General features: G+C 35.3%; 1 protein-coding gene across 1 annotated transcript in view; it reads right to left on the bottom strand.

The window, feature by feature from the left end:
* TLK1 (tousled like kinase 1) overlaps positions 1 to 16,152 on the bottom strand; it is a 66,439-nt gene that overhangs the window by 27,379 nt on the left and 22,908 nt on the right. Inside the window, exons 2-8 of the mRNA XM_062498754.1 lie at positions 13,609 to 13,727; positions 10,033 to 10,104; positions 5,569 to 5,644; positions 2,993 to 3,039; positions 2,524 to 2,610; positions 1,350 to 1,439; positions 412 to 504 (exon numbers count right to left, since the gene is read on the bottom strand). Of these exons, the coding sequence (XP_062354738.1) occupies positions 412 to 504; positions 1,350 to 1,439; positions 2,524 to 2,610; positions 2,993 to 3,039; positions 5,569 to 5,644; positions 10,033 to 10,104; positions 13,609 to 13,727 (584 nt within the window). The remainder of the gene's footprint in view (positions 1 to 411; positions 505 to 1,349; positions 1,440 to 2,523; positions 2,611 to 2,992; positions 3,040 to 5,568; positions 5,645 to 10,032; positions 10,105 to 13,608; positions 13,728 to 16,152) is intronic.

Genomic DNA, 16,152 nt, shown 5'->3' with positions numbered 1-16,152 from the left:
ACAGGTCTTCGAGCACAGTGTAGCATGGTTTTCTGATTGAAAGTAGCTATTAATGGCATGCAATTATTTGTCTCAATCACCTCCATTCTGAAAATGCCAACAGTTGTTCCACAGGTAATGGCTATTCACAATTAAAACCAAAAAAACTCAAAAAAACACCTGTTAGATGAACTAAATTATGAATTCAAGAAATTAATTAACTGCTAGCAAACACTGCACCTTCAGAAATCTATAAACTTATTTAATAATTAACAAGTTGTAGCACAGAAGCTGAAAAAATCATTATATAGACATTAGATTAAAAAAAATTATAAAAATTAAAAATTTGTTACAACTTTTTATTTAAGTTATTTTAAAAAAAACTAAAATTTGTCCTCATATTCAGACCTATACCTCATGTCCAACACTTACCCTGAGTAAGTCATCTATACGACCTTCTTTCTTTTCCAAGTCTTGATTTTTATTACTTTCTAGTGCAGCTAATTTCAGCATTGTAAGATCAGTCTAGAAAAAACATTTTGAAATGTTTATCCTTTCCTTTCACAACTACAGCACTACTTTTCTTATGCTCATTAGGCAGAGAAATAAACTACTTTAAAACATTTAACAAGACTAGCAAATCTTATTTTCAGGTGTTTGGAAGCGTCATGAAAGGTTCTTACTCAGAATCACTTGCCCTCTTCATGAGGACAACTGTGAACAGTTGGGACAAAACGTGAACAGTATTAAGAGATTTCATCACTAACTGAGAAGTTACTGCTCATAAAAACATCAAAAACAGGACAAGAAGGCAAATGTCAACTGATTAATTTCTCTGTATTGGTCAAGAGGTGAAGCAACCTTTTCCTGACTAATGTGAAAGACAGAACAGATCAAGTCAGAAACGGCAGAGAGAATGAAACAGTTGATTTCAGCTTTTAAAAGTCACGTCAGAATTGTGAGTTGATCGTTTTGATTGCCATCTCATTTTTCTCTTCAATGTCAGATTTTAAATGCAGGATGACAATGGCAGCTGTCAATTCAAACACTGCCTGAAAAAGCAGCCTCTACTTCTAAAATCACACAACAGCTAAAATCTTGAGCAAAAACCTACCAATGACATGGTCATCTCTGTAATCATGAAGTACAATGCTGGGAGCTGAGCAAGTGCAGAATGCAAAACTCACCAGAGCTATTTAAATTATGAGCTACTGAGCTTAAGAGAAAAATGCTTTGGCAATACTAAAAAGCAAAGCTTTTGAAAGTCTTTAAGAGTTTAGAAGAAGTTAAAAGACAAAGAAATAGCTAACATAACTACTTGTTTTTTTGGTTTTTTTCTGCATTCTAAAGTGATCAACTCAAAAAGTTACCTGAGTAATTTTAATAGATAACTGCTTTGGTTGTGTGAGAGGGTGGTCCCCAAAAGCTAATGAAGTAGGAGAAGGACTATTCTGTCGAACCTGAAAGGCATGAAAGCAAAGTACTTTAGATACATCTGTAATACTTAATTATGAGCATAGCCTTGGTACAACTTTTGGCAGGAACACCTCAAAGTACAGAGAAATAAGATATTTTTTACACATGCTACCACTTGGAGCACTCCATTGAGAGCTCTCAGGATGGCATTGCATACCACTTGCAGTTCAGGAAGAATGCAATATATTCTCTGAGAAAACTAAGATTGTCACTTTTGGGAAACAGACTTAAAGATTTAAGACAATACAAGACTGACATAAGGTGATGTCAGTCTTACAGACTTATTTTTCTGATTCTGAGCTTTCACAATTCAAGAATAATGTGAGTTATTTTTGGAGTGTTTAGCTCTCGTGGGAGAACCAGAGAGGGGAAGCTAGTGCAGATCAGAACACAAATCCTGTTAATGAACCTAGTTTGTGTGAATGAGACCTTTTACAAGCCAAATTCCAAAATCTGTATTACATTCCATATTGTTGGCAAGACCAAGAGGATGCCTGAAGTTGAAAGCACACGGAAAAAAAAGCTGATGTCTACCATCAGAGAAAACAAATCATTTCTGTAGCTGGCAAAATTTGTTTGGCCATTTAGAATAACATGTTGGTATGCTGAACACTGAAATTGTGCTTATGAGAAGGAAAAGAATGAATTAGCATGACCAACAAAGAGAATTTTAAAGGCATATTAGGCATCAATTATTGAAAAAAATTACAATTTATCAAAAACTCAGCTTTTAAAGTCCCAAGCTAGGGATCCAAGTTTCCTTGTAAGTAACAAAAACCCCTCCCCTTTTTTGTGTGAGGCCTATGAATAGATGTCATTACAGCACTTTATTCAACATTTTACATAACTACCTTGTATTAAAGAAAATGTTTAAGAAAAAAATGACCCAGTGTTAATGAAAAATTTAGTTTTAACATTTAATTTGATTTTCCTTTCCCTGCTGGAAGAATGAATCCTTCCCCAGGACTGTTCCTTTCAAAACTCTCCCCTTGAATATAGATTATTTTCAGTGTTGCTATGTTTGGACCATAAAAGTATGTGCAGCAGTTCTGAAGTTCCCAGACTTACAGAAGAAGGAGCGGAATGTGAGTTCTGAGGAGAGCGGATTGCAGGAGGTACGCCTCGCACTGGACTCGAGCCGTTTCCACCTTGGTACTGTGGAGCACACATGGATCCCCAGTCAGCCAGTCTTCTCAAAATACATTATACATCTACTGAATGGACACAGTACACCCTACAGCCCGTCTGTACATGGAATTTGTAAATCAGATTGTATTGCTTTTATCAGTGCAGCCTTTAGCTGTTTAAAGAGCAGTGTGAAAGATAATAGTTTTTGCATTTTAGTTCAGGCTCTGTCAAGAGGTGACTGCATCTCCACTTGAAGGTTTAATCTCAGGAGCTTACATAAAGAAAAATAGAAGTAACCTCTCAAGAGGCCTGCCCATTACAACCAAAAACGTGGTAGCATCCAAAAAAAGCTAAAAGGGTATTTTAAAAGGAAATTTTAAAGCCAAAGTAAATTTTACAAAATTCTTACCTCAAAATAGTCACTAATCTTGTGACCACGTCCCCCAATATTCTTTCCTGCAATAAATACAATACATTAGAGTTGGTTAGATAAATTACTTGTTGAGGTGTCTTACATTTTTATCTATAAAATAATTATAGCAAAATCTTATAGCTTCTTAATTGGTTTTCTTTATGTAGTAATACATGATGTCCCTATATAGGCAATTAAGGGATTGCCAAAACAAAGGGATTTGCATATTCCATTCATTGAGAAATCAGATATTAAGTCACCCTCAATTCCTAAACCAGTTTAGAGGAGACTTTACAGAAACCCTAGACCTTTTCTAGATAACAGGAAACTCATCTCTCATCCTACAGATCAAACCTTTAGCTTTAAGTCCCTTCCCTTTTCAAGCACTATCTTGAACTATCAAATTAACCAACATTATATACTCCAGGTGAGTCATTATGCCCAAATATTCTGCCCAAGGATTTTCCTAGGTGCTAGTAACAGTGAGGGAATAGAGAATGACAAGTATTTCCAGTCTTCTTAACCTGATTATGAATTGGGTAACTCACAGTGTTAACTAGGGAAATAAAACACCAGAGAATGAGATTAGAATTTATCTCAAATGGATTGAGACTTCAGGAGAACTGACATGAATTGTACTTCTTCAACAGGAGGACCTGACCCGTATGTGGCAGTCCAAAGACTGCACCTGTATCTTATCCAATGCACAAATGTTTTCTTCTCTTTGGCCCTAAGATGTCCAATAAATCTTAAGACTGGGCTTTTCTGCTGTAGAAGTCAGACAATCTGTTAGGAGATATCTTGGAAATGGACTACTGCTCAAAGCTTTTTACTTTATAGAAAGAAATTTTTGCAATATATTAGCAGATCATTACCCATAGATAAATAAGTTAAACTTCCACTTTTCAGCAAAGATTTTCAAGCTTTTCTATAGTTTCAGCCCTGATGAATTCTCTCTAGTTCAATATACCTCTGTACTGACACTACTGCATAATGCTGGGTCACTAAGAAGTAACACAAACAAAACCAGAAACATTTGGCAGCCCTTTTTGTGTCAAGACTTTGAACAGAAAAATGTAGATAAAATAATTCCAGGAACTAGAACAGCAAACAGCCAACTTCTCCAGTAGTTACCCAGTCAGTGCCCTCATTGCTGCTACTTCCCTCCAGCCAATTCTTTACCTACCCTGTAATTCTGCTAGTGATTTCTGTCCTCATGCTTAATTCTCATATATCACTTTATCAAATTTGCTTTCATGCAGATCAATGACACAGACTGCATTCCTTTTCAAGATAGAAAAATCTATCTGATGCCATGTTACAGAACTCTGCACTGAAGAAATACGTCAAATTATTTTGGCACAGCCAATTATGAATAGATTTACACTGATTTATGTCACTTTCCAATTACTCCTATCTAAACAATCCTTTTCTTCAGCATTTATGGATTAATTTACATATTACAAAGTCAATATCCTGGGTACGTAATATAGAAGAGATTGATTTCTTGTTTCTTTTTTCCAATACAATAGGAGTTTTTTTGCTGTGCTTCAACTGCACTGTGCCACTCCAAAAGCCTGTAGTTTCCTAGGCCAGCTCCTTGAGAATATTGCAGTGCAGATTCTACTACTTGGTTTTACTGCTGCTGGAACTAAAACAGTGATTATAAGACATTATAATTATGTTTTCTGTATTAAAAGGTTGCAAAAATTTCCATCATCTCTAATTTCAACACTCATTAGCAACAGGAAGGATAAGCTATTAGAACAATGAAAATAGGAGATTTCATTCAGGTTCTTTGAACAAAGCAGGTGTCTATGAAGTAACACTTAGGAAGAAATTAATTTTAATCAAAAACCATGATTCTTCTACTCATAGTATGCTGCATCATGATGACTTCCAAATATGGAGCCCATTTCTTTATATCTGAAGTGACATTTTCTAGCACTGTTAGAATGAAAAATGAAGTTGATACAGATGTTATCAAAACTATTTCTGCTCCCCTTCTGATGAATTTTTATCTTGAGGTTAAATTTCCACCAGTCCTCACCTAAAAGCCACACTAAAGAGAGGAATGATAAAAAACTAAACTTTGTAAATATTGTATTAGAAATCAGTCTCATCATGATTTCCCCACCCCTCTAGACTACTACAATCTTCCACAGAAAAAGAAGAATAAAATTCAATTTTATATATACCTGTAAAACCAGCACCAGATACTATACTCAGTAATCCCTTTTTTCCCCTTATCTCCTGAAAAGAAATTCAAACCACAAGGTACTTTGCATGAGAAGAACTGCTGCAATTCTTAAAAAGATTACAGAGCTGCATCATAGCTGTGAGTTACACATACAGTAGCTCATGATTCCTTTGGGTAATTAATTACCAGTCCAGTTCATGTTTTACTTGCCCATCCCTTCCAGTGACAAATGGGAGGGTGAGAAGAAAAAATAACTTACCATCCAAAATGTTAACACCCATCTCACATAAGCAAATACACAGAATTTTTAAAGCTAACAGTCAAAACTGTGCTACATGCATTCACTACCTAATCAATTGACATTTTAATTTACCTTGGCTGCTTTCACTCTGAGTGTCTGCTTTTCTTTTTCTTCCTCTGGAAGGTTCTGACTGTTTCTTCTCTGGAGTCTACAAACAACAAAAAGAACATGATGCAACATAAGCTCTATTTATTTGCATTATTGTGAAATAAATTTAAATCCTCATCCATAAAACATGATTTCAAAATTCAGCAGAGATGCAATTTCAGACCGTAGTTAAACTAGATAATATGATCTTTGGTGAATCAGGTACAAGCTAGAAGAGGTATTCAAGAAAGAGAGAAGTAATTCTTAAATCATTTCCCAAAAGGCAATTCCACGTATTAATTGTTAAGCAATTACTCCTTTTCATTCATTCCAGGGTTTATGAACACCCATTTCTGTTTCATTTATGTCTACATTTTACCAAGATCTCTGTATTTTGGTGCAGGTGTTTTAAAGTTTAATACTTAAGTGAAATAATCTGATTCTCAGTGGTGTTTTCTACACACTGCTGTAGCATAAACATAAAGTTCTAGTGCTTCAATAGGAAGCCAATAATGTTACACTTCTTAGTGCAACATTATTAGTAATGCTGCATAAGCTATTAATAATAGTGCACTATATAATAGTGCAAAAGCTATTTCCAAACTAATAAAAAACTGTATAGATTTCTAGAATCTGCTGAGAATTAAAAAGAAAGAAAAAGAAAAAGTAGAGAGCAAAAATTGCTCAAAATGTTAATATCTATCCACTTTAAAAGTGTCGTCCTCCCCATATACTTTTCATCTCAAGGAAAAGAAAGAAAAGCATCAATGATAAGTGAAAAATTATAAATCTGTTAATATTTCTGGAATAAACTTTTCTATACCATTTTCTGGAATAAATTTCTAGAAATTACAATCACCATGTACAACACAGATAACAAGAATGGGCTGTGATCAGAAGTATCTCTAAATTACATTTGCTTCTCTTTGATCTCAGGATTCAAACCAGTGAGTCTCCCTAATTTAAGTAAAATAATAACAGCCACTTTTGCTCAGCATATTGCAGCTCTGTGTGTGTGTATTCTTCAATGTGCCTCATATGTAACTGGAGAAAGCATAGGAGACATTATATGAGCTATTTTATCAGTACTATTTTACCAGTAAACCAAAGGCCCTTAAAATAGCTCAGACTAAATTTGAGATCAGTGACAAGATGGTTCATTTATGATACCATCATTTCATTGTACCTATCATTTGGTGCTCCAAGTATGCTTTCTTAACACAGCAAATTATTATATTTTATATATTATAAAATCATTTCAAGGATGTTTCAATTCCAAAATCTTCAAGTATAATCAACAAATACTGTTGGCAAGAACCACTTTAAGCTGCCTGTGATCCCTAGAAAATTATTAGGCTATAAGAGAACCAGCAGGATAAGAAAGGTCTTCCTTACCCATAACCATGTATTTTTTATGTGTTTTGACTCCCTGTGTAGCTTCGTGAAGATATCTTTGGAAGTTTTACAACTGTAAATGTTGTATTATCAGGCTGTAAATTAAGTTTAAATTAAATATATTTTATTTTAAATAAACTCATCCAACTGACATCTGCATCTTTTACAGCACTTTCATACACTAGCAGAATATACAACACAGACTCCTGGAAACAGAGTTATCTCAAGACTATTGATTCTAAAAGCAGAAAGCATAGCTTAGAAATTTTACTTTAGTAACATTAAGCTGCCTTTCCACAAAACAAATTGAAACTGCTTAACCAAGCATTTGCATGTTATTCTTGTTTTCCAACTTTTAATTTTGCAGTTACACTCCAATGTAGTCATTTTTATCTACCATATCAAGAAAAAAAAAAAAAAGAAAACAAAAGTTTAAAAGCAAATTAATGACCAAACATGTAAGATTTCCCCCACCAAAATTAGTTTCTAGCTGCTGTGGCTTGTATTTAAAAACCATCCATTTAAAGAGGTTTATAGTTTTAAAACTCAAGTAATTCATAAAAGTCTATTTCCTTAAGCTCTTCTGATTTCTTTCCGTGTTTAATTTAACCTTCCAAACTAGAAAGTACTAGCACACTAATGAGGTTATTAATGAGGTTACTCAACAAGGTCATGTTCCCCTTTTCTAAGCACAAAATTCGCATGATAATGTACAGCACACATCAATCACTAGAAAATGTACTCCAAAATCCTTTCTAATGAATGGAGTCACATGAATTACAAGAAACTGAAGACTAATGGGGCTGGGGACTATCTCCTTGATAAATGAAGACTAAAGCTACTTTCTGCACCTGCTGAGGTATTTACATATAGCCAAGATTTAGATTAAAATCTTATTACTTCATAAGCATGATAAAATAGTTTTAAGGTTACCCAATGCTAGATTGTAAAGTTGTATTAAAGTCACACACAGCTTGGCATATTAGCAGAACCTCATACATCTTGGTCTTGATCCCAGTTTTGCCCTCGATTTCACTGTGCTTCCCCTGAGTCCTCCTTTCACATTCCCAGATTTAATGTGCCACTTCATGATGAGAGCACAGAGTAACGACATGAATGGATCATCAGGGTTTGATCAGAAACTGGCACTCTTGCTAGAAATTAATTTCAATGATTCTGAGATTTGTGTATCTACCTTTTTTTTTTTTAGCTTCCAAGAACTATTGCAATACGACAGTGCTCTTTCATTGTCAAATGATGGCACTGCTTCCCAATGAGCAAGTCTTCCTATTTCCACACTACCATCATTACTACTAGGAAACCTCCAAGGTCATGTTATTAAAACAAACAAAAACCAACATAACAAAACAATCCCACAACCTGTTTGCAATACTAAAGATCTACAGCTTACTTTTTATGGTACTTTAGCATATAAGTAACCAGATGTAATTTTAAGAGCTGTAAAAATGTATTAACATACTTGCTACTACAATTATAATTTAAGTGAATACAACTAACAACTTCTGAAAAAGTCAAGAAAATTTATTTTGCTACTCAGTGTCATTAAGACTCATCTTTCACTGTGCAATGGAGAACAGTGGACTTCTGTGCAGGGACATTTTCAAAAAAGAAGTTTCTATTTTAGAATACAAGTCTTAGAATAGTTAAAAGACAAAATATTATCCTTACCCAGAAGCATGGCTTGAGGTTAAAACACTGTGCAGAGATTTTCAAATTCACATGGCCTTGGAAAAGCTTTGCCTCTGTATCTCATGTATAGAAACTTATTATATGTATAGTCAGTGTTCTGAGATCACTCAACTACTCATAGACACGTTTTTCTGTCAAGGAATTGCAATAATGCATCATAACCTTCAGGCTACTGCAGCACATTTCCATTCCCACACCTACACCAGAACTGCATCACTGCCCAGAGTATTTCTAGGAAAAGCCATGAACAAAAACAACAGGCAGGCAGAATCTTCTGGTTAAGAAAATAGTCTATGCAGTTGGATGCATAATCCAGCTGGGATAGGTGAGTGGAAAAAAACACATAGCAGAGCTTTTTCAAGGAGAAAAACAAATCACATATACAGAACTTTTATTTATAAGGTATCAGCTTTGGGAACCAATTAAATTCACTTGCTGGCAGCCTAGTAAAAAAGCATCTTGTAGTGACTGAGCAAATGAACAATTAGGCCTGAAAGTAAAGCTCTGACATGTGAAAATAACACCAACAGCACATTCCAAATAACCATCTCTCCAGCATGACACACTGTCACACATGGTCTAGCCTAGGCTAGAAATCCACTCTTGGTTACAAAGGATATAATCTTACCCACACAATCTGTGACACACAGAGGCAAAACTGTCAGAGGGACTCAGCAACCCCAAAATAGGTAAATTCTAAGAGCTGTAGGGTTAGTGCAACTATATCAGTGCTCATCACTAAGAGGAAAATATTCTACTCAAGGGAAATCTGAGCTCTGCACATTTAAACCTAATAAAAGCATGAATCCTTTTTTTGGATTGCAAACTGGATTTAGGTAAGAAAATACACAGTGACAACTGCAGCTTTAACAGATAAAGATGACTGCTACCAAGGATGCTTGTCCTCGGCATAAACCCGTACTTGAAAAGAAAACACAGTCAACTAGTTTCTAGAGTATTTTCAAGGATTCGTCCCAAGATCAGTCAAAGTCATCTGTGCTGATGAAACACTTATTACGTGTTAAACAAAAGACAGCAAACTACATAAGCATTTTCAGCTCCAAGAACTGCATGCATCCTCAGACCATGACTACACAGATAACCAGAGAAGCAGAAGCAGCTAGCTTCATGACCAAAAATCCACAGAAACTGACTTCTTCCACTCATGGCTCCTCTACCAAGAGATAATGGCTTCCAGTAATTTATGCTCTCTCCTATCTATCTGAGTAGTCTGCATTTTACTTGAAAAGCTTCCATACAAATCAGGCATCGAAGTAGACTAGAAAAAAATTACTTGTTAGCATTAAAATTCTAAGCAATAATGAATCTGCCCCATACACTCACCTCTGATTCTTTATCACTTAAAGATCCCAAGCTTCCAAAGCTGTGATTTGAACTCTCGTTATTTGTCGAGGCCTACCAAGACAAATAAAATACTCAACATCACACACAGAATTATACAACAAAAACCACTGTTATCACTCAGTTACAACAAGTAACAGTCATTTCATGCTCTCATGGAAAAATTAACTGTAGAGCACTTGTGACTTGAAGAGGGATAAGAAGTTTGACAGGTGGATATTTTGACACGGCACAGTAAATTCTGAATTTCCATTGCTTTTAAGCCAAGTAAAACCCCAGAATATTCAAAACCATTGGAGGAAGTTCTGGACACTACTAGAATTTTTCAATTTTTGAAGAAGAAGAGGTGTTAATTAAAATAGGTTTTAATTTTCTGTCATGAAATAGATTTTTTAAATTATCTTTGCAATTGTCTAGTCTGTCTTGGAGAAAATTAAAACCTATTGACAGTATTATTCTATATTCTTAAAACATATTATTTCCCCCAAAACAATAAATTTACATTAGTGAGGGAAGAAAACAAACAAAAACACCACAAAACCCCCACAAAGTAGTGATATAGTCCCAAATTACAATATTTATTTAGAAATTTGCTAAAGCTGATTTATTCAGAGATCTTTTGAACACAGCATGTCATAAGGACATTTTAATGAGTCATCATCAGCTGAGTGTCTTTTTATTAAAAAAAAAAAACCCACCAAAACTCTTACACTGACTGGTCTCTTTTACATAAGAAGGCAGAACACACACTTTGAAGTGAAATTAGTTCCAAGGCAGCTTGCTCCTGAGCATTAAATTCCAGCCCTGTATCACTTTGCAGGACAGTACTCATCTGCGACATCTGAATAGCTAGATCACCTCTGAATTACAATTTCCAGAGAAATGTTAATTAAATACACAAAATTTCCATGTATGTTTTCACCCCCAGGGCAGTCTCCAGTACAGAAATGTCTGCATGTAGTTCTTCCTTGCCCAGTGTCAGCATCTGGTCATCCAAGTCACATACAACAATAACATCAGCAACCTACATTTGTATTTCCAACCTTGCTTCCTTGAACATGATGGGCTTTTTCCCCCCAGAAATTCCAAAACTCTCCAGCAAAACAGTTGGTAAGGGTAGCCTTTCAAAGGAGTATTCCCAATAAATAAGAGTCCATTTCAATTTAATTACTAGAAGAATATAATGACCTAAAATATTTCAGAAAAGAACCATTGCAAACTGTGTACTGTCTTGCTAGTTTAGGAAAATTGGAATCTGGTACATGGAGATTTGGATTTGTACACAAAGAAGTTTTCTCATTTTGGCCTTCAGAGTGAAGGCAGATCAATGGATGTTATATTTATAACTCACATTTCCCCAGTTACCCCTGAACATCAGATCAAAAATGTTTTATCAGTTTTTATGATAAGAATCAGATAAGCCAGTCTGAACACCCCTCACCAAGACTACAGACTATGTTTTTTAAAAAGCATTTTTTTCCAAACACAGCCCAGATCAGCTACTACACTTCACATTATCTGCATGGATACACTGAATGGTCACAAATAAAAGAAATACAAACAAAAGTGATATAACTGTGGTTTTACTGGTAGTGTAACAAATCACAGGACTAGAAGGTAAGAACAACAGTGTCTTAGATGAGGATATGCGTCTATAAGAAAACAGTGAAATAGTATCTTCTGCAAACATTTATCAAAGCATTTGACAGTATTAAAAAACCACTACTTCATCTAGATATCCATTTGGAAACCAACTGGATGAGATATAAATCCTGGAATGCACCAGGGACAAGAAATTTATTTTTTTTGTGACAGAGTGAAAAAGGAAATTACTTATTTTAAATTTCTTTTTCTGGCTAACTTGGATGAACAAATTGAGAATTTGAAAGTGGAATGTAATTTGGCTAACAGCTGAAATCAGATGAACAACAGACAACAAAAAAAGACTTCAAGACACCTATGGAAATGGTAAACAGTGACTCACAGAGAATCAAAGTTTAAGGAAGAGGAACCCCAAGAAACTCGATAATGCCTTTAAAAAATTGTATTACACATACAGCAGTAGACAGATTATGAGGGGAATTTGCAATAAAGTGAGGGTCCAAAGAGCTGTATCAAAAAGTAAAAGTTTAATGAAGTTAGAAATAAAGATCTAGTAATAAAAAAGTAAATAAAATAGTAATTTGAATTATGAGCAACTACCTGAGCTTTTAAAGTGAGTTAATTAATCAGGGGAGTAAGCAATACTAGAGAAACCAAGGAATAAATAAACAAAGGTGGGTCAGAATTATTGTGTTTCTCTCTTTCTAAGATTTTTAAGCATAAGATATTGCAAATACACAATTTTGCAATCATAATGAGAAGAAAATTAAACAGTGCATCAACGTCAGTGTGTCAATCCAACCTCATTTCTTCCCCTGACTATTTAACTCTCTTCTTGGTTTAAATGGTAGTAACAAGCGTGTCACCTTTTTACAGCTTTGTGACCATTACCTTCATGTCACTCTCCAAAGCAAATTGAAATACATTTCAAAATCACTATGTAATAATTTCAATTCCATGTAGTTTGTTCATAGTCATCAATACATGATGTATCTTCAGAAATTTCATCAATATCTGCTATTAGGAGGTATTTTGTTTTGTAATCTATACCGGTAACTAAAATACAGCATAGGAAGCTAAAAATCCTACAAGTCTGTGTAAAGCACTTAAAACATGAGGACACTGCAAACACTTTAGAAACAGAATTCAGAAGTAATTTAGTCATGAGGGAAATGCACCTAAAAATTAGTATTACGCCTTTTTAATATCAGTTTATGAAGTACTGTACTTGATGGAGAACATTCAAATGCACAAACACAAAATGGAGTACTTCTGGTTAGGCAATAGTATTGCAGAAATCAGTCTTGGAATGCTGAAGCTAGGAACTTGAACAGAATATGCAACAAAACCAAAATTCTTTTGCAGCTGTATTAACTCAAGGGAAATATACAACATGTGGAAGGTAATTATTCAGTGTTCATAAGGACCTTCCTTAAGTCCTGCATTCTGGCTTAGATACTAAAGGACAAGAAGTCTACAACGAAAGTAAGAGAAACTGATATAAATGTCTGGAAATGTTGAAATAATTTGTTTATGTATATGTATTAATCTCCAAAAAAGTTTGATCTTATAAACAGACATCACACCAGACTCCCTGTGTCTATGTCAAGTGTAACTGCAAGTAGATGGTCATTGCAGTAGAGACAACTCCACCTAAATACTGGGAAAATTTTCCATCTCTGATCACATGTGCACTACAGCAAATGCACAAAAGAGCCTGTATAAGCTCATTCTTCAGTGTTTTTAAGAACAATTCAACATCCATGTCACAGAAAGGTTCAGGATAAACAATACTATGTCGAAGTAAAATAAAAGGCAAACAAGGATTTTTCTGAGAGCCTCTTTCAACCCAATGCTTTTACAAGTAAATCACACTGACAATATGAAATTGAGCTGGTGTGAGATAAATTAGTATTTCAAACATGGCAGATCTGAATGATTGCTCTTAGGACTTACTTTAGCTCCAACACTGCAACTTCCAGTACTCCCAGTGCTGCCACTTACTACTCCTGTGAATCTTGCCTCTAACAATTCTTGTCTTCTTGGGTCCAGGCTATGAAGTTCATCCATTGCTCCTAAAAAAATACATATATAAATTAATTATATTTCCTAATATTTGCAGTGGAATATTTCACAAACAAGTCAAACATACCGCTGGCCTATGCAAAGGAAGGATTTGTACCCTCAACTTGACAATGACTCACCATCTGTTACCAAATAACCAAAGCACTCAAGGAATTACAAAAATTTTGAGGCAAGTTCTGCATATCAGAATAGCCTTGTCAATTCTGGTTGAAAACTAGAACCTGTTAGAGGCATGTAAGAAACACAGAGTCTGCAGTATGCAATACGCCAACCAGGCAATTATTTATAGATTAAAAACTAGCTGACAGGAACAAAATATTTTCCAGCATAAAACCTCTCAATTCTGCAATGCATTCTGCAATGCTCTGGTTTTTGGTATTATTTAAATGTTAGACTATCAATGTCAAAGATCAACAAGCAGGAATTATATGAGGGGAAAAAGGAAAATCAGAAGGTATATCACAGTCTTCAACACATGCAAAGGAAGGCACTGTTATATGGAAGTCCAAAGGCCAGAGAAAAAAGGAGCAGGATCTGCAATATAAAAGGAACCAAGAATAACAGAGACTCTTGCAGGGGTGATGGCTTCAACAGAGCCCTGTAAATGGGGTAAAGCAGTGCTGCTGGCATCTGCAAGGAAAGTAAGGTGGAAGGAAATGGAGGAACAAAAGGAGTTTCTGATGAGCTCAGCCTACATGAGTAGGCTGCAACATGATGTGCAGCTTCCTAATTTGTATTTAAATCACTTATGGCTGTTTAATGAGTCTGAAAGATGATGTAGACAAATAAGTCTTCCGTATTTACACGAACTGCGTTCTGTGTTTTTTAATCTTTTCAACTACTTGAACATTCGGTTTATTTTCAATTGGAAACATTTCAGTTGTTTTATTTTAAATAAGGTACTTCATGTCGAAGTCTTAATACACTATTGTAACAGCATATCCTTCAAGTACCACACAGTAAAATAGCCTCATTTTTTTCCAACTAAGACACAATAAATTGGTGCTTTTCAGTCCCACAGGACAACATGGCAGTTCAGAAAAAAATGGTGCCATGAAAAAAACTTTTTTAAAATTGTTTTTGTGAAAACTAGTTTTCAAAGTTTAACTGCTGCAATAAACCTCTACTCATCAGTTAAACCAGTGCACCAACTATTAATAAGTGAAAGGACACTTTCTTACAGGACTCTTGGGTATCTCAAAATTTTCAGCATTGAAGCACTAGACAGATCTTACATTTTGGCACTCCTGGCCATAGAGCTAAGCCCCCTGGCATGGAAAGTCCTGGTTCTGCTATTTGGCTAATTCAAGTTGCCCTTGTTCCTGTAGGAAGGCAGATGATAGCAGGTGTGGTACTAGTGCTCCTTTCCCAGGGAAACTGGTAACAGACCTCCTCTGATGGAAGAAAATCACACCAAGACAAGCAGCTGGTAAGGAAACATTCAGGAAATGTACTTGTGGCAGAGTATTCTTTTGAAAAAAATCAAACCATGAGTGGCAGGTTGGAGATACCATACTTTGTTAGTATACCCAAATGCAGCCATAATATAGAGCTGGAGGACTCTTTTCCAACAACGCAGGGGAATTACACAGTTTGAAACTGCAGCTGGCTTCTCTGCAGTTGTAACGCTGCTACTGAACCTGCCTAGTAAAAATTTCTTCAATTTCTACATCCTTTAGATTGTAAAGCCCCATATGTACATGTAAAGCTGAGTGCAGAACACTCAGGAATCCTCTTTAAACTCTTACTCCCTAAATTGTGCTTGTGTACTGCTTTCAAGGGCTTCTATAACAAACTGAACACTTCTCATATGCATAAAAAACATTTCTTACATTTATGGACCCATGTGGTAAGGATATATTTTTTTAAGCAGAGATGTTCAACATGTCTTTCCCAGTATATATGAATGTAATCTATGCTTTAATGGGAAAGTACTGCTATGAAAAAGCCCAAGAAATTAATCATAATAGATTTGTCAGGAAAGTTTAAATTATTATTGTTTTGTTATAGTGGAAGTTTTTAAGTGTATGCCACTCTGAAAAAAAACATTTTAGTTTAGTAAAGTAAAACATTGAATGAAGCAGGTCTAGCAATATTTGTATTAGCTTGACTGCCCACAAAAGTTCAACAACCACTTAAAATCACTGATGTTAACTCCAGCAATTACAAAACCACGTGTACATTACACTATAATCACTGGCCAGCTAAGGCTCATCTGAAGTACTGCAGGTCTCATGTACTGTGTCCAGACACGAATGCACTAAAGAGATCAGTAGCCCTGGGTTAACTCACTGCTCCGAATGGTGATGCAGCACATAAAGGGCCAATCCACAGCACAGAAAAAATATAACCCCTCCTCTTTGTGCTCAGATTTTGAAGCTTAGACACACTAATGAATACACTGCATTCTCTTCA

Source organism: Cinclus cinclus, chromosome 9 (assembly GCF_963662255.1).
Source record: "Cinclus cinclus chromosome 9, bCinCin1.1, whole genome shotgun sequence".
NCBI lineage: Eukaryota > Metazoa > Chordata > Aves > Passeriformes > Cinclidae > Cinclus > Cinclus cinclus.
Note: the sequence above shows the minus strand (reverse complement) of the source record. Positions and strands in the feature narration are given on the sequence as shown.